The sequence below is a fragment of the Parastagonospora nodorum genome, assembly GCF_000146915.1.
Source record: "Parastagonospora nodorum SN15 chromosome Unknown scaffold_7, whole genome shotgun sequence".
Classification (NCBI taxonomy): domain Eukaryota; kingdom Fungi; phylum Ascomycota; class Dothideomycetes; order Pleosporales; family Phaeosphaeriaceae; genus Parastagonospora; species Parastagonospora nodorum.
In genome coordinates, this window is record NW_001884555.1 from 976,019 (window position 1) to 999,028 (window position 23,010).

Genomic DNA, 23,010 nt, shown 5'->3' on the forward strand with positions numbered 1-23,010 from the left:
CTCAGATCATCGAGCTTGGTGGCACCGTCATCTCCCTCCGTGATAGCAAGGGTGCTCTCATCGCTGAGGATGACAAGGGCTTCACCCCCGAGATCATCAACCAGATCGCCGCTCTCAAGCTCGAGTCGCAAGGCCCTGACTGCGCTTGACAACCACAGCTTCCGCTGGGTTGAGGGTGCCCGCCCATGGAAGGAAGTCAGCAAGGTCGACATTGCTCTTCCTTCAGCGACCCAGAACGAGGTTTCTGAGGATGAGGCCAAGGCTCTCATTGCGTCCGGCGCCAAGTTCATTGCCGAGGGCTCCAACATGGGCTGCACACAGGAGGCCATTGAGGTCTTCGAGGCTCACCGTCGCGAGAAGAAGGGCGAGGCCATCTGGTACGCACCCGGAAAGGCCGCCAACGCCGGTGGTGTCGCCGTCTCCGGTCTCGAGATGGCGCAGAACTCCCAGCGTCTATCATGGACTGCTGAGGAAGTCGACGAGAAGCTCAAGGGCATCATGAAGCAGTGCTTCGAGAACTGCCTCGAGACCGCCAAGGAGTACATCACCCCAGCTGAGGGTGAGTTCCCATCTCTCGTCGGCGGTGCCAACGTCGCCGGCTTCCGCAAGGTCGCTGCCGCCATGCAGGCCCAGGGTGACTGGTGGTGAACGGCTCGCTTTTGAGCACGGCAAAGACCTTTTTTCTACATGATACCTCACGATACCTTCATTTTGGCTTGGCGTTTTAGGATGAACTGGATGCGCACATGCCTCTTGTAAATAGATACCAAACAATTCTAAGAATGACAAACTTGACACAATTTGCACATAGTCGCGAGCTTCTTCACGTTTTTCTCGTTCTGGAAGTCTAAAGTTCTCATCCCCCACTTCCCGAGTTACGTCACCACTTGACCATCTCACACACATCCATCTGATAAGATCTCGCAACTCAACTCCGCGACTATTCCAACCGCGACCAAGCCCGCCATCCGCCAAAAAAAAAAGCAAAAGCCCGGAAAACAAAAAAACTTCCCCCCTCCCGTATCTCACGGATATTTGTTTCCGCCGCCTCTTTGCCGCTTGGAGTTAGCGCGTGACACATCGCATCGTCGCCGCCGTGGTACGAGTTACTCGATGCCTACACCTGAGATCAACTATGCGGCGAGGGCGTTGAGCTGGCGCGGCGCGGCGGCGCGCGTGGGCGGGCCGAGAACGGTGGTCGATGTCGGAGCGGATGGAGTCGGGTTGTGCAGGAGGTGTCGGGTGGGGTAGGGATGGTGGGAGACGGCACGTGAGGAAGCCATGATATGGAAGACGGGTAGTGAAATCTGATTCTTGTGTACCTATGCTTGTTTAAGTCGCCATCAGAGTAATGTGTGCGCAATGAAAGCGCGATCAACCATGTCTATCTCTATGTCGAGCCCCATCGCTGTCCTTGAACTGGTCGTACTCCTCATTCTGGTTCATCGGGATGCTCTGAAATACGGACATGCTTCACGCTCTTGGTCAGAATCATGACGGTGATAGTCACAGGTCATCATGCCCTTGTCGGCGAGTCCCCCGTTGTACTCATAATTGCGGGTCATGACCCTGATGAAGAATTTTTGCTCGGAACTAGTTCTCGCGCTTCCAACTCTTCCGGCTCATCGTCTTCTGGGGCCCAGAAATTGCACTGTAGATCGATAATGCACTCGAGTAGCAAGACGTCTTCGCCCAAGTTGTCAAAAGCGTACTTGATACATTCGTAGTGTACTCGGCCGTGGACGGCCAGGTTGACGAACAGGTTGTGCACATCCTTGCGAAATCCAGTCGCCAGAAATCTGTCGCCAAAGATAGAGGCTTTGAGGAGGATGATGTCGAGTTCTCTCTCTTGGTCCAACGCTCCATTCTTACTAGACTCATCTCTCTTTACTATAGCGATCTGAACCAAGTCTTTCGCAGTGCCTGGCAGTCCAGTAGTGTAGATCCAATGGACGAAGAGGTTGAACACTTCTGCCTCAACAAAGTCGAGCGCTACGCCATCTTGGGCTTCCTTCCAGCGTCCGTTGTAAGCCGCCCGAAAGTACTCGGAATGATGACAGATGAGGTCCTTGTGGACGTGGTAGATCTTTTGATCGATGCCAATCGAGATTGCGACAACCTCACCAAGCGCAGCAAGGCTAAGAGAAGTCAGTCAAGTGTTTCCATATGGTTGTTGTGGCTTTCATACCCCAAGACCGGCGCGGCTGTCGATTTCTGGACTCCTTCAGTCATGCTCGTGAGCATTTGACTTTGCCAGAGTTGGTATAAAGTACCAGTGTAGTGTTGCATTGAAATATATAGCTGCCGCAACTCCCTGTTTGCAGCGTGGCGCTTAGCGTCAGGTGAGAGATGAAGTGAGTGTGAATGCCAGTTCACCGCTCACTATCACTTTGACTAGATGAAATGCGACTTCACCATGTTCAGCCAAGTAAATTTATGATTAAGATTAAGCAATACTGTGAGTCTGAGAACTGTTAAGCATTGTCGTCATCTTCAAAGAGACTGTACAACTAATTGCTCGGACAGCTCTTTCTTCGGATAGCTGCCGATCAACTGAGTGTTTACCTGAGATGGTTACTCAAACTCTGTCGAACACTAGTGCATTTGACTTATCCACGTCGTTTTCGTAGACGATGAGGCGGTTCGAAGATGCTTTAACATGAAGTGGAGAGCATGGCGTGGATGCATCATCTAGAGCGAACAGTGCTACAAAATTGCAAGGGCGAGTGAAGAATGCGGGTGGGAAGGATAGACGTTGTGAGGCGATGATGGTCCGGATCTGTCTGAGCTGAATCAAGATGTCGGGGGATCAACAGGTACAACCCTCCTATTTTCGTTTTAAATTTCCGCAACTCGTACATGCACTCTCTCGAACAGGCCACAAGTCTCTGGCTCAGCGTTATAGCTGCAAATTCGCAGAAAGCTAACCAATACCAATATAATATTGGAGATGTTTCGTGTGTTTGGTAAATGTATTTATAGTGGAGTCGAATTGATATGGGAAGGCTTATGCACATCTGCAAACACAGTTCCAGATGGAGCAGAAAATGCTCAAGTTATCTGGGAATCACCTGCGTGGTATCGGGATTCGAGGCAGTGTTATAGCCGATCCGACTGAAGAAGTGGGGCGTGTTGTCAGGGTTGATGACGTCGTACCAGAGAAGGCGCAGCCCTAACCACAGCACCAAGAGGCCAGACCGGCAATATCGACCAATGAGAGAAAGTCTCATCGAAGCGATTCAGCCTCATCGGTTGTAAGGCCTCTGGTGCTAGAGCAAATCCGGGACTATCTGTGGCCAAGACCCCATTCAGGTCAGGCCGCCAACTAGTAGGCTGTGCATGTCACTGCCAGCATGCTACTTTGGCACTTCGAGGCCTCCACAGTCGATACTTAAAGTCAAAAGACAAGCGCTCTTTCATTGTGGAAACACACATCAAGTTTCACTAACTCAAACATACACAACTTAATTTAAAAATGTTGCAATTTCAAGAAGCAATCCAAAGCAGGAATCCACCAGTCAATCCTTCGGTCAAACTGGCGCAAGAAAATGCTGCATCGCAACCGGTATCACATCCTCTTGATACGAACGACCACGCAGACACCTCCCAGCTTCCAGATAGCCCAATCCAGCATTTCGATACACCAAAAGGCCTGACTCTCCAAGTTGATTTCGCATGGTCCAAATTCCGCAACATCGTCAGCGAGAAGAATGGCGACCAACTCACACCACTTTACATTCAACACTTCCGACCCACCAAGCCTCAACTACGATTCGAAACCGCCCGCGATAATGTCAACATCGCATCCGGCACCATCAAGAACATCTCCATCAGCGCGGAGTGCGAACTCAACGGCAAAACCGTTGAGTTGAAACCTCTCGCGAGATGGAAAACAAAGTACAACTATCTCTCCACCACCCTATCCCCAGACAACTCTCCCGTAGCAATATCATGGATCACCAGTTCATCCATGAAGATCTGGGACTTCATCTGCGTCGATGCGAATCAGATCGCTATTGCGAAGTTTTCCGTCAATATATGGGCGATGAAGCAAGTTGGCAATTTCCATTTCGAGAAGAGTGCGGAGGCAATTAGCAAGGAAGCTAGAGACGAGATTGTTGTGATGGGTTTGACGCTGATGTATGTTATGGTATGTAGGATGAACAACCCGTTGAATTTGCTGGGCAGCGTGTTTGCGAAGCCGGGGAGGGTGGATGATGGGAAGGGTGGGGATGTGGAGTTGCAAAATAGGAAGGATAGGTAGATGACGGGGATAGTCATGAAGTTTTGTTAGCAGTGTTTCCTTTTGTCTTTCGATGAAAATCCATGATGATACACAATTGATCCAATCATTATTTGCAATTTATCTGAGAATTGAGGTACTGATGCGAACATGCACTTTGCCATGAAACTGACTGCTGTTCTCAGAAAACAATCTCTCCTATACATATTCAGGAGACTAATGGCACCGACTTCAAGTGCTCCTGCGACCATATGTCTCGGTCACTCGCACATCCTATCCTCGTTCTCAAGCACGCTATCTCACTACATCCCCCTACGCACCCCCACATCCCCACCGCTCCTCCTCCGTCGCATGAACATGGAACTCACACGCCTTGACCGGCGGCCCCGCCAATAAATCCACAAACCTGAACCCCTTATTCTCCACCCGCGCACAAAACGCCTCAGGCACTACTCCTCGCACGCGCATCTCCTGCGCATTCCACGTGCCCCATACGCAATGCATCTCCGCAAAGAAGTCCAGCAATACATGATCTGCCGCCAATTCTTCAAACGCAAAGCACACCTCCTCATCGCTCGGTGCCTTGCGCTTCGCGATCATGAGGTCCACGAGTTTGTTGTGCACGGCGACTTGGAAGGCGGGTGCGGTGAAGTTGTATCCGAATGCGACAGCTTTGAGTAGGATGTCTTTGCTCAGTGTAGTCGAGGAAAGGACACCGGTATTTAGCCAGTCGATGAATGTGTTGAAAGTGGTAATGTCGGCGTTCATCTTTGGAGATATGGAGTCCATGAAGGCGCGCTCGAAGGATGCGGAGAAGTGGCATATGATGGCCTTATGGATTTGGTAGGTCAGGGTGGTTGTGCCGATGTCGATTTTGATGGTGACAATGGGGCCTTGAGCGGCGGAGCTAAAGGAGGGCGCGGTTGAGCGGGCGGACATGGATATTGAGATTGAAAGGGTTGATGGTTGAATGTTGATGTTCAATAATAGTTGTGGATGTGCTTGGAGAGGGGTAGGTATGATGTATCGATGAGTAGGTGTTTTATGATATAAGGCAAACAGGGTGAATGTACGGGCGTTGTACATGCTGTTGCCTGAGCTGCATACAACACGTAAGAAGAGAGTCGCAGATTCATGGTTCACTCGTGGCCATTACTGCGAATAAGGCCTTTCACTCAAAGATACGCTGGATGCTGTGCTAATTCAGCACCAATCTGAGTGTCCTACTTATGTGCTTCAAGTCGCTCACCACTTCCCGCGCTCCTTTGCTGGTTCTGCATTTTCTCTTGGTTAGGCCCAGGCACTAGACCCCAAGGACCTTTACCGATTGCATCGCCCTTGTGCTTGATCCACAAGCCGACGCAGATAGGTCCGATAATTGTATTGAGAAGAATGGCCCATATAGCTGTGATGAAACCTTCCGAAGATACGTATGACGTATTGTTGTAACCGATTTCAACAATCAGCAATCCGATTTCTCCACGAGCAACCATTGCCATTCCAAGGAGCAAACCAGGCGAAAGTGATGACTTCAGTGCGGCACTACGAGTAGGAGAATATGGCGATGAAGTGGTTTTCCTCAGGGCCTGGCCGTTCTCTGCATTGCGTTCCTCTTGAGCAACCTGGTCCGCTTTTTGCGGATCGTGTTCGACATTGGACCAGATCGGAATCCATGCTCCCACGATGAACTTGGCGAATAACATCAGCAGAGTATACACGAATCCTCTCCAGATTGCTTTGCCCGTCCACAGATCCAAGAAAGGGATGGCAAAACCAATGCTTGCGAAGAAGAGTGGCTCTAAGACGTATTGCTGCGGGTCCAAACAGTAGCATTCGAACGTGTGAACGAATGTAGGCGACTTGTGCTTCTCACGTTCGCCTTCTTCTCGGCTCATGACTACGAATGGTCCTTCGGGATGTTTCGACGGTAAATAAGTGAGGAAAGCTCCAGCGAGAAAGGCTCCAAATAGTATAGAGGTGCCAGCGTATGCAGCGATCGATATGAAAGCAGATAAGGCAAGTATCATTAGCATGATATTCGACAAATGATCGAACTTGGCGAATTTGCGTTCGATAAACTTGCGGAAGACCGGCGCGAAGAACCATTTTGTGAGCACTGGCGTGAGGATTGCCATCGCAACGGAAGCGACTATCGGCCGACCTATAAGCCATCCAAGGTTGACATCGCTATCACCAGATATCGAGCCCAGATCATGGATGACACTGCTCATGACCAGACCGGTCACATCGTCAATCACCGCAGCGCTGACGAGCACCGCACCCACACGCGTCTGAGCCAAGTCCACACTCTTCGATGCACTTGCGATGACAGCAAACGTCGTCCCCAAACTAGTCGCACTCAGGGCGGCACCGATGATGAAAGTCTCCACAGCGCCATAGCCAAAACCTAGGTACAGTAGCAGGTAACTGAGTCCAATTGGGAAAAGTACACCAGTGGCAGCGCCCAACATAGACAGTGTAAAATTCGCCTTCAACAAGTCGATGCGGGCTGATAGACCGCCCTCGAATATGATCAGGATCAGTCCGATGTACCCCAAATACAAGAAGGTCTCCTGCCAGTCATGATGGAGAATATCCGACAATGGCTGACCATAGACGATGCCGACGGCTATGGGTCCAATGATGCCGGCGCGGATGACCTTGGCAGACAAGTATTCGGAAATCCAAAGGAAGGTGAAGAATGAGACCAGGATGAGGATGTCCACAACTTTCGGCTATATTAGTAGATGTTGGCAAATTTCTGAAGACTGGCACGTTGTTATAAAAGGGAGGTGAGCTTACTTCCTGGCTCGTGATACTGGAGGAATGGAGCTGTCATTGATCACGATCTCGAAAGTGTTGTTGTGTCGTATGTCTTAATACACAGGTTCGAAATTGCCTAGATACAACGTACGGCGGAATAGTAGAAGAATCTGGCGTGACGTCATCCTCAACAAGACTACCGGTGCCACAATTTTTCGAGCTTACTTAGCTCCTTCTTCATGACCCCTTGATGACCTCAAGATGCACAAGCTCTTCTTTCAACCTTGCAACCGGTCGTGAAGCGATTCCAAGCCTGCACACCACGGCTCCATTTCTTTACGGTCGACACAAAGCGAGACCTCATGCGTCAATGAGTCTCGGTCGCTCAGAGTCACGAAATCTCAGTTCGTCGTGCACTCAGCTTGACATGTCTAAGAGATACACATGGGCCAACGTAACTCACTTATAGAAGCTGGGGAAAAAAACATGTGAAAAAGGGGAGAAATTGATTGAGTGTGTTGATCTTCGGAGTTTTGTCCCAGCGGACTTGGCGGCTTGGCGCCCGGTCTCTGACATCTCGAGCCTTACACCCCAGACATTATACCACCTCCTCCGCAGCCGTGTCACCTACAATGCCTGATTATCTACCATCATAGCGTACGTATATAGAATGAACGAATGTTTTGCCCACTTCCGTGAATCAACACAGTCCGGATATCAGCCTTGAGCAATCATCCCACGCGAACCTTAACATGGGATAGAACTCGCAAAAGTCCTTGATAGAGTCTTCTCCGAAGTGTTTCCAACCTTGGCAATGCTTTTTGAGAAAGCTGGTCCCAAGATTCCAAGGCTGGATAACATTTCCCACTAGCATCGGCTGAAACGTTGAGCCTCATTCGTTTTCGCGGCACGTTCTTAGTTGCGAACGCGTTGTCATGACATAGCGAATCAGAGACTCAGTGTCCCTGCGCTGGGCGGTTTACTATCGCTCAAATTAGTACCCCCAAGGCATGGCATCGCTCAAGATGGTATTTCTGAGGCACCGTATGCACGATCTCGATAGCCGCCAAGTGCCCAGCTGCCATCCAAGGTCGATCCGCGTGCCGATTATCCGGACGAGGCCATAACACTCACAACTTGGCTATGTATGCTTGACAACATGCGTATGCCCAGAAGAATTGCAGTGCTGTGAGTTTCAGCATGCGGACTCTGAAGGGCTGTGTGTCATGTGCTACAGATGAATCGTCACCTTACGAGGAAAGATTGGCGCGCAAGTCCGCCCATGCTTGCAAATGTGTTTTGACGTATCAACGTGCTGGCTGGGCTGTCTGGCTTTGATTCAAAGACCGCGTATGCCAGTCAGGAAGGCTTATTTGAACTAGGTCTGGCACTTCATTTCACTTCTTCTGCTAGCTCAGCCTCATTTCTGATGAGCACTGATCGAATTTTCTCCTTCTCTTTTAGCTTCTCTGTGAATTGGGAGTTACGGTGCTGACCTGGCTGGACCATTTCTTAACGATCCATCCTATCTTCGATATCCCTCTTTCATACTGCGTTCCTTCGACACTACTTATAGACAGGAGTTGGGAGGCTTCTTGTTGTGAGCACAGGAGCTGAAAGAAAGTTTTGCAGTCATGCCTACTCTCGATGTCAGCGAGTTGAACGTTGTTATCGCCGTTTTGGGTATGTCTTCGCGAATCAAGGAGATGGACTTGGTTCTAACTCATCAGGCGCGTTCATTCTTGCATATGGCTTCATATCAGTGAAGATCAAGCAATTATGGTACTTAGGTGAAGCCCGTAAGTACAGCCAATCATGTGGCGCTAAGGACATTGTTACTGATAACGCTAGTACCGGCTGTGATGCTGGGGATCATACTTGGGCCGATAGCAGCAAAATTTCTAGACGCAGAACGGTGGGGGTCTGGTGTTGAGGGCCAGCAGGAGGCTATCACGCTGGTAAGTAATACTTGTATCATTATTGAGGTTAAGAGCAACGTTTGCGCACGGCATCTAGTCTTGCTGTCGGTATACAGTCAGTCTCGCTAACTGACATGCGATGACAGGGAATGTGCCGAATTGTTATAGGTGTACAACTGGTAATTGCCGGATTTCAACTGCCTGCGAAGTATCAACAAGCCAACTGGAGGGAGATGGCCTTGTGCTTACTTCCAGTCATGACCATCATGTGGCTCTGCACTAGCTTGTGCATTCTGGTCGTGATTCCCAAGATGACCTTCCTCACTGCGCTTGTCATCGGTTCTTGCGTCACTTGCACCGATCCAATTTTATCGCAGGCCGTTGCTAAAGGTCCTTTCTCTGACAAGTTCGTTCCACGAGCGCTTCGCGAGATTATTTCCTCCGAAGCTGGTGCCAATGATGGCTTTGGCTTTCCTTTTCTGCTGTAGGTCCTTGATTCCGAAAACTCAAATAGATTGGGAGAATTGACAATCATAGATTGGCTACATACCTGATTCGCCATGCCGATCTTGCTGGCGTTAGGTTCAAGGAAGGTGTATCGGCGGCCGTAGAGGGTGCTCCGCATCTCCTCAAGCGTAGTGGGGAAGCAGGCATTGGGCGTCTTGGAGGCGGACTACCAAAAGCCATGGAACAATGGGTTGTCGAAGGTTGGCTCTATATCATTGCCATGGCTGTCGCCATTGGTGTCATTATCGGAGTGGGCAGCCTATTTGCCATCAAGTTTGGTTTGCGACGGAAGTGGATTGATTCAGAAAGCTTGCTGCTCTGGCCCACTGCCGTTGGAGTGAGTTACTATCCAGATCAGAACACGCACAAATCCTATGGCTAATATCACGGTTCTAGCTCTTCACAATCGGCGTGTGTGGCGCGCTCGGTACAGACGACCTCCTGGCCTGCTTTGTTGCAGGGAACGTTATCAACTGGAACGGCCTGTACCTTGAGGAAACCGAGAAGCGACATGACGAAGTCAACAGCTGTGTGGATGTCCTGTTGAACTTTGGCGGCTTCATGTACATCGGTACAATATTTCCTTGGCGTGAATTTCACATGCCGGATGTCACCGGTATCACAATTGGTCGACTGTTCATTCTCGGCTTCCTAATTGTCCTGTTCCGTCGTATACCAGCCATCTTTTTGACATATAAGCTGATGCCGCGCTGTGTCAAGGGTTGGAAGGAGGCGCTCTTTATGGGATATTTTGGCCCAATTGGTCAGTGAACGATTCTAGAATTCATCAGAAATAATGCTAATGTTTGCCAGGCATCGGTGCTGTCTTCTACGTCGAGCATACCCGTCACCTTTTCCCCAAGGCTGGTGAAGCTATGACCGAAGAAGAAGACCATTTGACCCAAGCTATGGGACCTGTCGTTTATTGGCTCGTACTCTTCTCCATCATATGGCACGGTCTCTCGATTCCCGCCCTAGACGCTTTCTACCGGTACAAGGGCGTCCAACCCATCATCGAAGAAGAACCAGCTGAAATCCACGTCTTATCCGAAAACGATGCTCTCCCGGCCAACGCCTACGGCAATCCAAAGCGCAAGTCTGTCATCGTGCACAACCGCTTTTCGCGACCATTTTCTACTGGTCCAGGGCCTGAGCTGTATAGGTGGCACTCGGATGAGAGTGTAGCGACACTCACAACGCATGCCCAATCTCCCGGAGTCGAGCACAAAATTTAAAGTTTATTAGGAAGTGGGAAATACCAATAGGAGTATTACTAGCCTACGCACTGTCTCTACCGTTCAAGAAATTAAAACCTGTCGTTCACTACCAATCACAACCTTCTCTCATGTAGCATCGAAACATGACTATCATGATTCACGACTTGGTGAATCACCGTGACTTCTCGATATCCCGAACGTTATGCAACAATAATGACATGTGTTTGTACAAAAGAAAGCTTCGAGTAGGGGTCGACGTTGTTGGAAGCTTAACAATGCTGGGTGATGGCAACGTAAGCAGGTTCACGTACAAAGTTCACAGCTGACGAATAAACAAATTGCCTTCTCTCTATAGTCTATACTACTGAAAGAACAAAGAAAAGGAGCTTGCATGTCCATATCGCATGCTCCCTAAAGTATTCCTCCTGCAGCGTAGTCTCATTGGAAGGTCAATCTAATGACGGACATCTAGAAATGTGGTGTGTTCAGAGCCATGACCATGAGCAGTCCGGCGATCAGTCCAGCACTTGGAAGTGTAATGATCCATGACGAGAAGATAAAAGCAATCTGCTTCCAGTTGACGGCGCGGATATCGAAGTTGCAAAGGGCGACACCGATAGTAGCTCCGGTCAAGCATTGTGTTGTGGAGACCGGAAGACCGAGACGACTGGCGAGAAGAACAGTGATTGCAGCGCCGAGCTCCATGGCGAAACCACGAGTAGGCGAGACCTGGGTGATCTTGTTTCCAAGGGAGCGCATGACGTTGAAGCCGTAAACTGGTTGGAGAGTTAGTGAAAGTTTAGACAATCGGGTTTGAGGAAGAACTTACTCCAGAAACCAATACCGAGCAGGAGCCCAGCAATGACAAGGATCCAGATGGGAGTATCGGCCTTGGATGTCACCTCACCACTCTCGTAAGTGTTGTAGGAAGCAACCCAAGGACCCACAGCGTTGGCAACATCGTTACTGCCGTGCGCAATGGACATCATCATCGCAGAAGCAACCTGAGCGTAGGTCCATAGATGTTCAGTCTTGTTATCGTAAACAATCGCGCGGGCGTGGACAGCGCCAAGGTTCTTCTGGGTGACGACGTCGCGGGCAACACCTTGTAAGAAAAGATACTTAGCCCAGTTGCCAATTTTCTTGGGGGAATAGAAGGGTAGGTGTTTGACAGGGTGCAGCCAGCGTTCTTCAGGCTCTGGCTTTGCTACAATAACGTGCGCGGCAAGAGCTGATTGTGGGTTGCGAGCATGGAGACCGTCGTTACTGTTAGCTTCGACAGCGCTAGAGGAGCCATGCTCACTACCCGCAGTATCCTTGGGGTTGATGATGGTGGAATTATCTTGTGCCTTCTTCAAGTCGGCCTTCTCCATGTCGTTGTCGGTAGTGTCAACCGATGACTTTGCGTAATAGTCGGTTACAACCATATCACCCTTACCCGGCCAGTAGACCGGGGGGTTCTCTCGATATAGAAGAGGTCCGAGAGGAATGTGCCATACACGCATGCGAGCATCGTTCTTAATCAGGCGACGGTGGAAGTAAGGGACGAAGAAGATATAGCTGATGGCCAGTACACCAACAGAAACTCCAAGGATGATACCGGACACTTTGCCAGCACCCATTTCTTCGAAAGACGGGGCGTTTGGTAACTCATCAAGGATGAATAGAGCAAGCATACCAGCAGTGAACGCGAGGTACCATGGAATGAGGCGAAGACCCCACTTCAGCGGGTCCTTCCTCTCAAGAACGGCGTACTTGACAGTGAGGAACAAGGCGGCGGAGATACCGGCAGCGATCAAAGGAGCGATGGCCCAAGATGCGGCAATTTGAGACAGGGAGCCACTGGACCAAGCCCACTTGAGAGGGGTTTGGGCGGCGATACCTGCACCTGCAAGCGCACCAACGACTGTTTGAGTAGTAGAGACAGGCATTCTAGATGAGTTAGTACTCGGTAATGATCTTGGCCTAAGGAAGTCCTACCCATAGAAAGTGGCAATAGTGAGGAAAGTAGCACTTCCAACTTCAGCGCAACCCATGACCAGCATAAAGGTTGCAGGAGCCGGTGCGAACTTGTCGGGTCCAAAGACTCCTGACTTGATGGTAGAAGTAACTTTTGAACCTAATGCGACAGCTCCAAGGAATTCCGTGAAGCATGCCAGAATACCGGCTTGCCACATCTTCAATGTCCTGGCGGCGACTGACGTTGCGTACGAGTTGGCGACATCATTGGCTCCATTGGATGCTGATGAAAAGATAAAGGCGATGGTGGTAAGTGCTAGAATCCAGCTGTACTTTTGAAGTACTGGTGCCATCTTGGAAAGACACTCAAAGGAGTGTCAAGTGAGGAGTAGTTGATGGTTTGATGCTATAACTCTGACCAGGCTCGAGTTCTTAAAGGTCTGCAGTAGCACGACCCTGTGTGAGATGATTGTCCACACGCAAAAGAAAGTAGAGAAAATGTCCTAAGGGGCGAATGATGGTGTGAGCACAACAGGTGCTGGAGCCTACGGTTTTATCATAAAAGAGCACGTGGTTAGGAGAGCGATCTCTATGGACTCCTGAACAAGGTCCATTATCCACAATGGCGACTCAACGGGACCAATCGATGAAATTTCGAGAAGGCCAAGGTAATCGCATGTCATTTCATCGGACTTAGAGTCTTGAGTGTCTTGGACAGATCCGCGAGAGAATCTTGTTGCCTCCCGAGAAGCCACTTCTGACGGCTTGTCCGCGTTGACAGCATCAAAGCTGTTACAAATTCAGCGAACCAGAGTTAAAGGATGAGAAACGTGGGCAGTCTCAGGGTCAACTGTGGAGGGCGGAGACGCCAAGGAGGAAAGTGTTGGCGGGCACTTGGCTGTGGCCTTGCTCGAAAATCCCGCTTCATGGACCCTGCCGTCTTCGGGTAAGCGGCACATGGTGTCCAAAGATAGCAAGCGCAACCAGAAATGCTATTCGTTTGGTTTTGAGTTCGTTGACAGGTCCAGAAGTCGTCTGTACTACTTCAAGTGCGGCGCGCGCAGCGAAATATCGTTCCTGGCAATGTTCTCCACCAGCTCCATACTGAGAACACGGCTGGACGTGACTCGCCAGGGGCTAGTGTGTGGTCGCGTGCTCACTTGCTGCTTCAAGTGGGTATGGGAATGTGGGCGGACGATTTTGCCCAGCAAACTAACGTCATGCGCGTTAGGTAAGCGATCTTCTTCCCCAGTTTGGGCAAGGCTTGCTGTTGTGTAATTGCGCGTCCGATCATCTTGCCAAGTTGACAACACTGTATCAGACGCATTCACAAGACGGTGTTCCCAGCGTATGCAGATACTGAAACGACGATTATCTAGTCGTACGATGACAAGAAGGCTTGCAGTAGAAGAGGAGGCTTGAGACAAACCAAGGCTCCTGAGAGTGACAGTGATCAGGACGTGAATTATTCGCCCAGCGATAAGCGCGGCTATGGTACAAGAAGATTTCCCTGAGCGCAGAATAAACCAGTGAGGTGGATTGCGACTCCGTCCCGCCACCCCCAGGCGCATCAACGCGGGGAGAGAGCCCCCTCTAACACTGCAGGGATGAACCTCACACATACAGATCAATATTTACATCTCTCTATTCATGAAGATTCGCAATGTGTTCTGCTCGCAATCCCTGCACTCGAGCTTGACTAAAGCGCCCTGTGGATTGTCTTCATGATTCGCGTACTTGGGTATGGTATGGGCGAGATAGAGAACATAACTGATTATCGTCAGGTCAATTGCTCGTAGTCCGCTCTTGAGATATTGGAACTCTGGTCATTCACAGTGGCAGTCGTGAACTCCGAAATCGAGATACCGCAAGGTTGACGATTTCGCGGAAGTGGTTTTGATTTTACATCAATGTCAGCTCTAGGAACCAGAGAGCATAAACTTTTCTCTGCGACTCGATATTCCAAGTGCTCCTCATGCTGTGGCCAGCACTTCTCAGCAATGAGTAAAGGTGTCAGCTGTTATACGAAACCTCTCGCTCGCACTGTTGGAGTCAACCCTTACTTGTCCGAAAAGTCCAATGCCTTACGTCAAAGACGTGACCAATCACAATGCACACAAACGTTTCTTATCTTAGCTATGGTCATAACAAAAGTTAGTCACAATAGGCCCGAAAATGTGTTGAAGACAACTGAGGCCTGCGACGCGTCGAGGCACCTGGGCGCGCCAAGGCCATTTAACGTCTTCATAACGTTATGAAAAGCTAGTAATTCATCAGTACCTATCTATCTTGTCCCATCCAGTTCAGTAACCAAATGACCGCCACATCATTCGCACCAACCATTGCGCAAGCAGAGCCAAAGTCCAGGTTCAAGCAGCACTAATTAACGAATCCAACTACGTAAGAATATCACTTTTGCAATGTATGCCACGCCTTGAGCAATACACATCCGCCCGATGTTTCAGCAAATGCATGAAATCACACCAAATTCCAAGAATGTCAAGAACTGCTCCCACGCTTGGCCGTCATCGCTGCATGCACTCGCGTAGAATTTAGTAAGAAGAAGGGCCGTAAATCATGCCTCAGGGTTCGGAGTATACTGCAGTCTTGTCAATGTGAGAGAAGGCAGCAGGGGTGTACATCGCAGCCTGACCTTCCTGTGGTGCATCGAATCCGCCGGCAAGACCCGGGTTAGTATTAGTTTTGGCTGGTAACATGAAGTATCTGCATGAAGTTCTCTTCATCGGCCGACCTGATGCTCAAAAACCACCCCGTTCTGGATGCAGTCGTTGAGTAGAGTCTGCAGAGCGTTCACACCACCCTCATCTTCTTCGCCCAGCTGAGTTTGGGCAGCAATAGTCCACTGAGCATGTTCGCGGTGCATGCCCATCACATTTAAGAGGCGCTTCAGGTGCTTCTGTGAGTCGGCCGCGATGGTGTCGAAGTCCGGCTCCTCGTTTGGGTAGTTGAAGTGTATCCATTCCAGAAGCTCTGCGTACTTCTCCTCAGCCTGCGATTCCATGTTGAACGGCACCATCTGCTGGAAGAGACTGCCGATGTTGAGGGTGATGTAATGTGTGACGGAGGGCTCAGAGTCGAGACTAGTGTGGCTGTCTTTCCAGTATTTTCCAAGCCGGCCTGCGATTTCGAGGAGGTGGCCGGTGAGTGCAGAGGGATCGCTGATTTCGAGATGGTTCTCAGGAAACAATATGAAGATGCGGCGAAAGCGGGATGCGGTTGCCCACATGGCAGTCTTGCGTCTGCTATTGTGGCCAGACTTGCCCAAGTTGCGGATGCTTCTAGACGAACCATTGGGATCGAGATAGGGCTTCAGAGACCGGCTGACGCTGATTTCGAGCTGGATGCAGTTGTAGAGGACCCATGAAGCCTCGTGGTTGATGGCTTTGGAGACCTGCAAGATGTCGAACCTTCCGTCGATGATGGTCTTGCCACTTCCATGCCTCCTGCAAGAATCCCGCTCCCTTGTTGTTGCATCCGGGCCGCAGCATTCCTTGACAGGTATGGACAGACCTGCTTTGAGCATATACGCGAATACAATTTGGCGAACCTCCTTCGGTAGTACACCCAGCGTTCCGAAGCCACCCTGACCTACGACCCAGAATATTGGCGAGCCTGGCTCAGGAGTTGGAGACACGAGCTCCAGGTCGAAACGGCGCTTCCGTGGCGTCCAAGGGGGTGTTGGAAGACTCTCGGTCTTAGATTTCTTGCCCGATCCATTGTTCCATGAGTATACTTCACACAACACCATAGTCACTGACATACCTTTCTTCCGGCGAATGAGCCCTCTTTGCCTTCCTGGACACGAATCTTCCATCCATACTCCTCAACTGTTGGGCAACGTACGCAGTACTCGATAAGCCCCCACCGAAGCGAGCATCATACTCAGGTACGACCGCTTGGAGACCTCGATAGTATCGTAAGTTCCGAAATATCGGAGAGAGCGGGAGAGCTGAAGCGAGCCGATGAGAGACGAGGAGTAGCAATCTTCCTATCAGGCATATCGGAAGCCCTGATAGTTCTCAGATCAGATAGCTGTCTCTGGAGGAGAAGATGCTAGCGTACAGATCCGGTAGTCGAAGAAGGCCTGCTCAAGGTAAGATCCTCATAGCCGAGAAGTTGGTGGTCTTTCCTTATACTAGTAATCTGCCTTCACCTAGTCGGTAAGATCATATGCGTCGAGTGTTTGCCATTTTCCATGCTGCTTAGAGGTTCGGAGCGAACTTCACCCAGTATTCGCCACTGCAGGTAAGAGTAAGACTTACTCACTTCGGCTTTCTAGACCATTAACACAGCTTTCATACATCCTTTTAGCGAGGTATTTTTATGCAAAGCATTGCGAGTACTTGTGGCATGCTGCTGTTGCGCTTCGTAACCTCCAGTCCATAGGGCATGGTGACTCCGAGGTCATGCGCTTCACCTCAATATCGGCGATGATTTGCAGCCTTGCAGACCAGCTCCAAGATGCATCAGACCTGTCAGCCTGATTACTGTCTCATGACTCAATGGATTAGCATGGTGGGGTTACACATACATGTACGCTCCCGAGACACGTCATGTGAGCACGCGTGGACGCGCCTACCCATCTTGTCCAGCTGTTGCCATCAACACAGTTAACCTCACTCCCTTCCGGACCGCCAGTTCACTTCCAACATGCGCTGAGCCATAGCTCACCCGAGCAGTATTGTACCAAACGAGACATGCTATCCCCACTCACAATCACAGCACTCGCTCACTTCTCACTCGCCTTCGCATATCAGCAGCATCTCCTCAGCTCGCCCCTCGTCCTCGTCCTTGTCCTCCTCCTCCTCCTCTCAACTCCCCCAACCAAATGATGCCGAACCACTACGAGGTCCTCAAGATCCATAACACTGCGGACAGTGCCGCCATTAAGAAGGCCTACCGCAGGCTAGCACTTACCCACCACCCCGACAAAACACTCCATCTCCCCGACGCAGACCGCCAAAAGCGGGAGAAGATCTTCAAGCTCGCCACGCTTGCATACGAGGTTCTCAGCGACGTGGTCAAACGAGCCTCATACGACCGGACACTGCGAAGCACCCGCACCGTCCCAGGCAGACCCGCAGCGCAACCACCACCACCACCACCACCACCACGCCCTGCCCGCCGAGAACCACCTTATAACCCAACATGGGCACCCCGATCACCACCTGAAAATCATACATGGGCACCACCATCAACACCACCACCACCCCGACCTCGTTTCAACCTACATGTATGGAGTGCCGGCGCCCTCCCTCCGACCTCCTTCAGCACGCAACCCTGGTTCTATGCACCCGTCAGCGAGACTGAGACGCGCACCGTCTTCAACTTCAAGAACCACCAGGGCTGGGACTTCTCCATCGGCCTAACGCGGCGCTTCAAGTTCCTCCAGCGGCCTCTCGTGCCAGTCCTGCAGACTGATACGCGCGGCCAGATCAGCATCACTTTCCTGCTGCAGCGCGACAATACCGTGAGAATGGCCGCGTTCATAGACGTAAAGGAGGTGCATGTCACCGTGGATAGAGTCCCGGGACACAAGGAAGTCGCGCTGAGCAGCTTGTTCGTCGAATCAAGAGTCGAAGACCAAGGCGTCAACGCGATCGAGCTGCGTATCAGTCTCGCAACGGGTTCGGAGCGCGATCTGCAGGCACGGTTTTCGGCGGCGTGGGATGTGGACTGCGGCTTTCTGGCGGGGTTTTTCCAACGGCTGAGGGTCACGCATTTGGTGTTTTGGCCGCATTTTCCGCGCGGTGCGTTTAACGAGGACGGCGAGGTGCCAACGGATGCGAAGGATGGGTCGCCCATGTGCTATGTCAAGCAGGAGTGTCCCGATATTTTGTTTGTGAAGCTGGGCAAGGCGTACTATTGTCAGGAGCAGACGCATAGTTCGAAGAAGTTGTGGCGCGTTGCGGCTGTTGGGACGATGTAGGCGGTCGGTGGATGGTGTTGGTACGATGTAGGGTCTAAATGGAGGAGTTGGAATATCTGGCTCGCGATCAGTGTGCACTAGACTTGGACAATCTTGTCTGTAAAATGAAAACATTGCTGATTCTATACCTGTCTAAATGCCGATGCTACCTGAAATGCCAGTCGTGCTATCTATCGCACGCCAGGAATTGGTCCCTTCTTCTCATTGTGGCCCAAATCTTCCTCGTTCCATCCGCTGCCAGCGCCCACTTTCCTCCCGCCCTCCTGCCTCTTGACTCTACACCACAGACTAATATCCTTGTCCCACACAAACTGCCACATAACATTAACCCAGCTCTTGTGTATCGGCAAGTCGTCGTAGAACTCGTGAGCGATGCGATTGAGCGCAGGGAGACGCGTCCACGGAATAGCCGGGAAGTCGTGGTGCTCGTTATGCAAGCCGACATTGTACGTGAAGAAGTTGAGCGCGCCGTAATACGAGTACGTCTCGGGCAGGGGGATCTTGTTCGCGGGATTTGCGGCGTCTTTGTTGGGCTTCTCGAAGACGTAGTGCTCGGCGATGAAGTGGCCTGCGCAGGGGTGCAGCGAGCCAGCGAGGAAGCTGCTCAAGATCAAGTAGCCGAGCGCCCTTCCTCCCGCGAATTGTACCAAGGCGTAGTCGAACGCGAGTTGGACGACGATGTTGAAGAGGTGGATCTTGGTGAGCGGCAGCTTGTACACGAACATGGGGCGCAGTGCGTAGAAGAGGATCTGGAAGGTGGCGAAGAAGGCCTTGCCGGCGACTGAGTCGAGGAACAGGGCTTCAAATGCAGTGGGCAGATCTGTGTCGAGGCCATTGACGCCCAGCGACTTGTGGTGGGTCAGATGGTACGGTCTGAAGGAGGCGCTGTAAGGGATGCCAATGGGCAGGTTCGCGAAGACGGCGAAGACGCGATTGGCCAGCGGCGAGCGGAAGGCCAAAGTTGTGCGATATCTCGTGAATGGCGAGGAAGAGGTTCTGGTTGGCTGTGGCGCCGACGATGTATGCTGTGAGGAGGAAGGGCCATGACAACACGGGGGTGTTGCGGAGGAGGTACGCGCAGAGGACCTGTATCGAGACGACAAGGAGGACGACATATTTGGTGAGAGGCTCGGGACCGCAAAGCTTTGTCACCTGCGCCAATTAGCTGGAGAACAACAAGAGAGTGGTGGCATTGCATACCTCTGGGTGCGCCTTGATAATGGCCATCCGCCTCGATCTGTGCGGCTCTTCGGTGTATGTCCAGAAAAAGTGGTCATGTTCGCTGTTGAGTGGGGGTTGTTGCTCTTCCGCCTTCACTGTGAAGCCCCTACTCGCAGGTCTGCGCGGGGGCACAGTTGCAGTACTGACTGAAGAACGCATAATGGCTGCAGCAGGACGCAATTGAGTGTGTTGTTGCTGATGGACTGAAAATGCTGCTGTGTGTTGCTTGGATGAGTTGACAGAACCCTGGAGTCCGAAACGGGTTAGCGGGTGGCGGGATATGTGGGGTTCAAGGACCCCGAATCGTGGAACGTTGGCTGGAACTCCTCCGGACAGTATCACCGCACTTTCAACACTAATTTCAGCTTTGACGTACTTTGGAATTGCTTGCGAAATATCAATTGCACCTGTTGTTACACAGTAATCTACGCTCCCGATCCTGCACCTTGCCCAGTACGTAATGCATCATTGGAAAGGCGGCTGCGGCTGTTGCTCGTACGGATACAGCTGGCCATTGGACGGGAACGCGTTCTAAATCCAGTTAGTTTTTGTTCGTTACCACTGGGTATCATACTCACCCAGTTGAAAGTGTCCGAGTAAGGGCCTAGATCCATCGGCATGTCGTTCACTGTAAAGGGATTCGCGTACATGGCATCCATGCCAAAAACGTTGCGACTTGAGGCTTCATCAGTGAAGTCGTTCAAGTCCCATGATGGTGCAGGCGAAACCAGGTCCGGCTGTGAAGTCACTATTTGCGCTGTCGTTGTATGTCAGTGACTGATATACGCTTACGAAGACACACGTCTTACATTTGGGAGCTTCACCAGTGCCATGCTCACTGGCATCTGCCTTGCTAAGAACCAATCTGATCGCTTCTGCAGCTTTTCTGGCTTCATGCGATCTCTTACTGGCCTTCTTCCATATTCTTTGCGCTCCACGAAGACGCTCAGTGATATGCTGACGAGATGGTGGTCCACGATCGAGTCTTAGTCCACTTGTTGAACCATTGTATGTGAGTGGGGACGGAGCCGTCAAGTCTTCGTCAAGATCCAGGATCAAAACTGTCGTAGCCAGCAGGAAGTCTGAAGCCACTATGGATGACATGTACCAACTCATAGTGAAGATCTGCCAGCCAGGTGTCCAGAGCTTTTCCGCCTGGCTGAATTTCGACATCGAGCCTTGTGTTGTAAGTCGAGCATCTCACATGCTGCATTTAAGCATACTCTCCGCGAGTAGTCATATTTAGGATCTGTGCGCCCGGGCAAGTGGAAGGGTCTGTGTAGCATGAGTTCGGCTTTCAGGAATGATAAGCCTATGTAGAGACGTCGCAATGATGTCGGATCTGTGGCCATGTCAAAATCCTCGGAAGCCAAGGCCTGAGTCGCGGGTGGTAAATTATCGTATACATGCCGCAGCAACGAGTCCACATGCATGAAATCTCGATAAGGCGGCTGCGACGTCGCGTTCATCAGGTCCATAACTTTCGCGTGTACCGTTCGCACTCTTGTCGTGATAATTGCGTACAATAGTGGTGTCAACATCGTCTCTGGCTTTGACGGAGGAAGCTCGGCAAGATCTTCGTGCAAATCTTCCTCCTCAAGGTTTCGAGGCTCTTGCGTGTCGTACATGAATGGTTGCATCATCCTCGGTAGGCCCACTTGCGCCGACGAGACGAGATCGATTGCTATGATGACTAACCATGCTCTGCGTCGCAGTTCCGCTTGGAACGGCGAGATGTTGGCGAAACGCGAAGGCTCCCGATGGTAACCCATCCTAAGCGCAATGCGTACGATCATTCCGACGAGAACAAACGAACTGAATTGTGTATCAGAAGATCGCGTAAACTCAGTACCAAAGTATGCAATCATCGTTTCAACTGTCCATGGTGGACACTTGGTATAGTTTGCCAGGATCATTGCTTGAACTATTTTCTCGCGATAGAAGTCGATGCGAGCTGTGTTCAGCGAGTCGACTGGAGCACTGGTCCCGTAACTTTCGGGATCTGACAATTGGAACGTCGCGCCGATACAGAGGACTGAATACAAGAGGCCCAGCCACATGGTAGAGACTTCGAAAGGATGTGTCCAGAATTTCTCATACTGCGCAAAACGTCAGCGTTGGAACGTACAAGGAAAGGCATTGCTGACTTGTCTGAGGAAGCTGGGTCGATGTAACAAGGCTGCTGAGCTTAGCTTTTGATATCTTAGGTCTCACACAAAGCTTACTTGGAGCTGTCATCATCGACTCAAAATAATTCGCGACCAGCTGGTCGGCTTCAGATCTACGAGGCAAAGCAGCAAGCAACTCTTGCTTGGTTGCATGTCGTTGGCGGCCAAAGAGAATATCGGGACCAGGTATGTCTCCCACGTTGTTGTCTTGGGCATGGGCAGATGTGGGAATTTGATCGAGATGTTCTTTGAGCTCCGAGATCTAGGAGAAAGTTAGAGCTCATGTACAAGCTGTAATGGAGAAGAAAATTGAGCTATGGATCGGGCTGTATTCCATTGATGCAATATCACACAAGCGTGATTTTTTGAGATGTACGCTCGGAGATGTTGGTGCCGCATTGCCAGATCTTAATTTACTCACTCCATCTAAAATACTTGTCCAGTGGCCGCTGTTCGTGTAGGTCGTGGTTTCATCACTTATCTTAACACGATCGGGCGTGCCAGGAATCTCGGTCTTGATACTCTCACTCGTGGGGTCTGGCAAAGAAGCAACGGAGAATACGGGACTCGTTTGTTCTCGGTCCTTACTTCCCATGAGTGAAGTTACAAGCTGCTCGAGCTGAGTGATCCGATCGTGAATGCCATTAGGGGCTCTGGACTCTTGAGGGGGCGGAACATTTCGTGCAAATGTGCAAGAAAATGACAGACCTCTGTCAATGCAAGTTTTGCATGGCTGTTGCCGATCGCATTTTAGCCTTTATTATTAGCATACAACTGTGGCAATGGAGTCACTCGGATAAGAGGCGCTCACTTCCTTCGCCTACAAAGTGTACAGGATAAGGTAGGCTTTGGTCTGCGCCGGCTAGGCGGTACATCGTGATGGTTTGGTTCCGCATTCATGTTCGCATTCAGCGCAAAGTTTAACGTTCAGTTGAAAATGAGATAGATCAGCGACTGAAGTATCTCACTCGTCGGCCGAGCTTGGAAGGGATCACGGCGTGCCTGCCTTGAAGGTTTTCGGCGCTCGGGCAGATACTAGTCCCGCCCTACCGGTAGGCTCCTG

The 23,010-nt window shown here is 50.9% G+C and overlaps 12 protein-coding genes across 12 annotated transcripts; 6 read left to right on the top strand and 6 right to left on the bottom strand.

The window, feature by feature from the left end:
- The first annotated feature begins 32 nt into the window (after window positions 1–32).
- On the top strand, window positions 33–800 carry SNOG_05230 (hypothetical protein). The gene has a single exon (XM_001795586.1). The coding sequence runs from the start codon at window positions 70–72 to the stop codon at window positions 646–648; it is 579 nt and encodes a 192-aa protein (XP_001795638.1). The 5' UTR covers window positions 33–69; the 3' UTR covers window positions 649–800.
- Window positions 801–1,133: 333 nt separating this feature from the next.
- Window positions 1,134–2,232, bottom strand: SNOG_05231 (hypothetical protein; the record flags this gene model as incomplete). The annotated part of the gene is made up of 4 exons (XM_001795587.1): window positions 1,134–1,322; window positions 1,473–1,593; window positions 1,614–2,138; window positions 2,189–2,232. 4 exons carry the CDS (start codon window positions 2,230–2,232, stop codon window positions 1,134–1,136), a joined length of 879 nt encoding a protein of 292 aa, XP_001795639.1.
- A 1,243-nt stretch (window positions 2,233–3,475) lies between these two features.
- SNOG_05232 (hypothetical protein) lies at window positions 3,476–4,218 on the top strand (the record flags this gene model as incomplete). Its single annotated transcript, XM_001795588.1, has 2 exons — window positions 3,476–4,150; window positions 4,189–4,218. The coding sequence occupies 2 exons, from the start codon at window positions 3,476–3,478 to the stop codon at window positions 4,216–4,218; spliced, it is 705 nt and encodes a 234-aa protein (XP_001795640.1).
- A 337-nt stretch (window positions 4,219–4,555) lies between these two features.
- On the bottom strand, window positions 4,556–7,247 carry SNOG_05234 (hypothetical protein; the record flags this gene model as incomplete). Its single annotated transcript, XM_001795589.1, has 3 exons — window positions 4,556–5,150; window positions 5,471–6,978; window positions 7,236–7,247. The coding sequence occupies 3 exons, from the start codon at window positions 7,245–7,247 to the stop codon at window positions 4,556–4,558; spliced, it is 2,115 nt and encodes a 704-aa protein (XP_001795641.1).
- Window positions 7,248–8,640: 1,393 nt separating this feature from the next.
- SNOG_05235 (hypothetical protein) lies at window positions 8,641–9,108 on the top strand (the record flags this gene model as incomplete). Its single annotated transcript, XM_001795590.1, has 3 exons — window positions 8,641–8,689; window positions 8,858–8,964; window positions 9,094–9,108. 3 exons carry the CDS (start codon window positions 8,641–8,643, stop codon window positions 9,106–9,108), a joined length of 171 nt encoding a protein of 56 aa, XP_001795642.1.
- An 83-nt stretch (window positions 9,109–9,191) lies between these two features.
- On the top strand, window positions 9,192–10,667 carry SNOG_05236 (hypothetical protein; the record flags this gene model as incomplete). The annotated part of the gene is made up of 4 exons (XM_001795591.1): window positions 9,192–9,409; window positions 9,463–9,769; window positions 9,829–10,195; window positions 10,246–10,667. 4 exons carry the CDS (start codon window positions 9,192–9,194, stop codon window positions 10,665–10,667), a joined length of 1,314 nt encoding a protein of 437 aa, XP_001795643.1.
- A 450-nt stretch (window positions 10,668–11,117) lies between these two features.
- Window positions 11,118–12,961, bottom strand: SNOG_05237 (hypothetical protein; the record flags this gene model as incomplete). Its single annotated transcript, XM_001795592.1, has 3 exons — window positions 11,118–11,425; window positions 11,479–12,555; window positions 12,664–12,961. The coding sequence occupies 3 exons, from the start codon at window positions 12,959–12,961 to the stop codon at window positions 11,118–11,120; spliced, it is 1,683 nt and encodes a 560-aa protein (XP_001795644.1).
- Window positions 12,962–13,230: 269 nt separating this feature from the next.
- On the top strand, window positions 13,231–14,122 carry SNOG_05238 (hypothetical protein; the record flags this gene model as incomplete). Its single annotated transcript, XM_001795593.1, has 3 exons — window positions 13,231–13,276; window positions 13,447–13,748; window positions 13,988–14,122. 3 exons carry the CDS (start codon window positions 13,231–13,233, stop codon window positions 14,120–14,122), a joined length of 483 nt encoding a protein of 160 aa, XP_001795645.1.
- Window positions 14,123–15,348: 1,226 nt separating this feature from the next.
- On the bottom strand, window positions 15,349–16,377 carry SNOG_05239 (hypothetical protein; the record flags this gene model as incomplete). The annotated part of the gene is made up of 1 exon (XM_001795594.1): window positions 15,349–16,377. One exon carries the CDS (start codon window positions 16,375–16,377, stop codon window positions 15,349–15,351), a length of 1,029 nt encoding a protein of 342 aa, XP_001795646.1.
- Window positions 16,378–17,457: 1,080 nt separating this feature from the next.
- Window positions 17,458–18,558, top strand: SNOG_05240 (hypothetical protein; the record flags this gene model as incomplete). Its single annotated transcript, XM_001795595.1, has 2 exons — window positions 17,458–17,649; window positions 17,863–18,558. The coding sequence occupies 2 exons, from the start codon at window positions 17,458–17,460 to the stop codon at window positions 18,556–18,558; spliced, it is 888 nt and encodes a 295-aa protein (XP_001795647.1).
- A 170-nt stretch (window positions 18,559–18,728) lies between these two features.
- SNOG_05241 (hypothetical protein) lies at window positions 18,729–19,938 on the bottom strand (the record flags this gene model as incomplete). The annotated part of the gene is made up of 3 exons (XM_001795596.1): window positions 18,729–19,443; window positions 19,490–19,710; window positions 19,759–19,938. 3 exons carry the CDS (start codon window positions 19,936–19,938, stop codon window positions 18,729–18,731), a joined length of 1,116 nt encoding a protein of 371 aa, XP_001795648.1.
- A 306-nt stretch (window positions 19,939–20,244) lies between these two features.
- SNOG_05242 (hypothetical protein) lies at window positions 20,245–22,950 on the bottom strand (the record flags this gene model as incomplete). Its single annotated transcript, XM_001795597.1, has 8 exons — window positions 22,759–22,950; window positions 22,369–22,702; window positions 22,005–22,209; window positions 21,908–21,939; window positions 20,984–21,878; window positions 20,589–20,957; window positions 20,358–20,536; window positions 20,245–20,310 (listed from the first exon to the last, which is right to left on the bottom strand). The coding sequence occupies exons 1-8, from the start codon at window positions 22,845–22,847 to the stop codon at window positions 20,245–20,247; spliced, it is 2,169 nt and encodes a 722-aa protein (XP_001795649.1). The 5' UTR covers window positions 22,848–22,950.
- Window positions 22,951–23,010: the final 60 nt, after the last annotated feature.